Source organism: Apaloderma vittatum, unplaced genomic scaffold (assembly GCF_000703405.1).
Source record: "Apaloderma vittatum isolate BGI_N311 unplaced genomic scaffold, ASM70340v1 scaffold29109, whole genome shotgun sequence".
Lineage (NCBI taxonomy): Eukaryota > Metazoa > Chordata > Aves > Trogoniformes > Trogonidae > Apaloderma > Apaloderma vittatum.
In genome coordinates, this window is record NW_009736348.1 from 22,310 (window position 1) to 23,847 (window position 1,538).

The following is a 1,538-nucleotide window of genomic DNA, read 5'->3' on the forward strand; positions in this document are numbered from 1 at the left end:
CGCTTTTGTGGCAGGGACATGTCTTGGTATCCTGACAGTTTGAAGTAAGAGCTGGTTTGAGGGGGATTTTGGAGGTGATGGGCGGTATTTTACGCATGACAGAAAACGAGCATCCTGTTTGGTTATGCTTAGTAAAGACTTTGGCATGTTCTCAAGGGTGTTGCGTTCTGCGTACGCTTAAAGTGGAAAAAACTTAATTTTTGTTCACTTAAATTGCCCAGTATTGAACCCAGCACACTTCACTTCTGTCCTAAATGGGCATTCGGGGTCTGAACACTCTTTAGCTGTTGCCACGTCATGTGTTGAAGCAGAAGTGACCCTGATTTGTGGGGCAAACTGGAACAAGCTGGAAGTACAAGCTGGCACAAGTGAGCTGGGAGGGCAGCCCCAACCCTAACTACGCTTTGATTTAAGGCCTCTGTCCTCTGCGACCTGCTCCTGCTGCATTTTCTCCAAGGACGGGATTATTACAAGCAGAAGAAATTCAAATATGCCGAACAGGAGCCCGTAAGTAACAATGAGTTCCTCCACTGCGAAGGCTCTTGAGGGTGTGTGGGTGTGGATGTGTGCAGGAATAACAATGCTGTAACACAAACAACATTTATACAGAGGAGGAACCAGATGCCTTTCTGAGCTACTGAGAATCCCGAGTCCTTGGGACTGTCAGAGACTGGAATTCATCAATCTCCTCTCCAAAATTACAGAAATCTTCTGTGTGACTCACTGCAAATAGCTTTACTCCCTCCCCTTGTCCCTAGATATTCCAATGCCTGGTAAAACTTGCCTTGCTTTTAGAGAAAGCAGGGGTGGACCAGTGCTTTAGCAAACAGGGAAATGTCCCCTTTTCTGCTTTCTGAGAATGCCTCCATGACAGTGGGATGTTTTCGTGGCATTTCACAGGACGCAAAACCAACTCCCCTCAAATTCTTCTGAAAATATGCCTATAAACTGTCGGTTAGAAGTTGCTGTTCAGCTAGATATTTCCCTGGCATTAGAAAGGGGCAGATCTATAAAAGGGTCATTGTTTTCTCTTGTTTAACCCCCAGTCGAAGTCACAGAAGAAGGAAAAAGAGATGGACAACACGCAGTGAGAGGTGAGTGGTGTTTCCCCAGCCCTGTCAGCACACAGGCATGAGGACTACAGGTCTCGGGGCTATCTCAAGATCCCCAGGAAGGCAGCAGGGTCTCCAGAGAGGGCATAGAGTTCATCTGAGCTGTGGGCTGTAATGTCTAACCTGGGGTCAGCATTTCCTGGGGCAGGCAAGTGCACGGGGCAGCACTGGGTGCAGGATTGACATCACGTCTTCGATGGCACCGTTGCTTGAAGAGGGGCAGTAAAGGGCAAGACACCAGAAATCACTGTGCAACTCTCTCTCTTGGCAGAATCCACACTGACAGACAAACCTGCACCCTCTTCCTCCTCCTCTCCTCAAACATGGTCGTCCTGCCCCTGTGCCAGCCTGTGCCAGCCCCAAGGCCAGCAGGAGCAGCGTCCAACACCAGCTCCTGGGAACGTGGTGACCTGCAGCCAGGGCAGG

General features: G+C 49.5%; 1 protein-coding gene across 1 annotated transcript in view; it reads left to right on the top strand.

Annotated features, from left to right (window-relative positions):
• P2RX1 (purinergic receptor P2X, ligand-gated ion channel, 1) overlaps positions 1 to 1,091 on the top strand; it is a 10,886-nt gene extending 9,795 nt beyond the window's left edge. Inside the window, exons 11-12 of the mRNA XM_009876947.1 lie at positions 415 to 507; positions 1,047 to 1,091. Of these exons, the coding sequence (XP_009875249.1) occupies positions 415 to 507; positions 1,047 to 1,091 (138 nt within the window). The remainder of the gene's footprint in view (positions 1 to 414; positions 508 to 1,046) is intronic.
• The last annotated feature ends 447 nt before the right edge of the window (positions 1,092 to 1,538 follow it).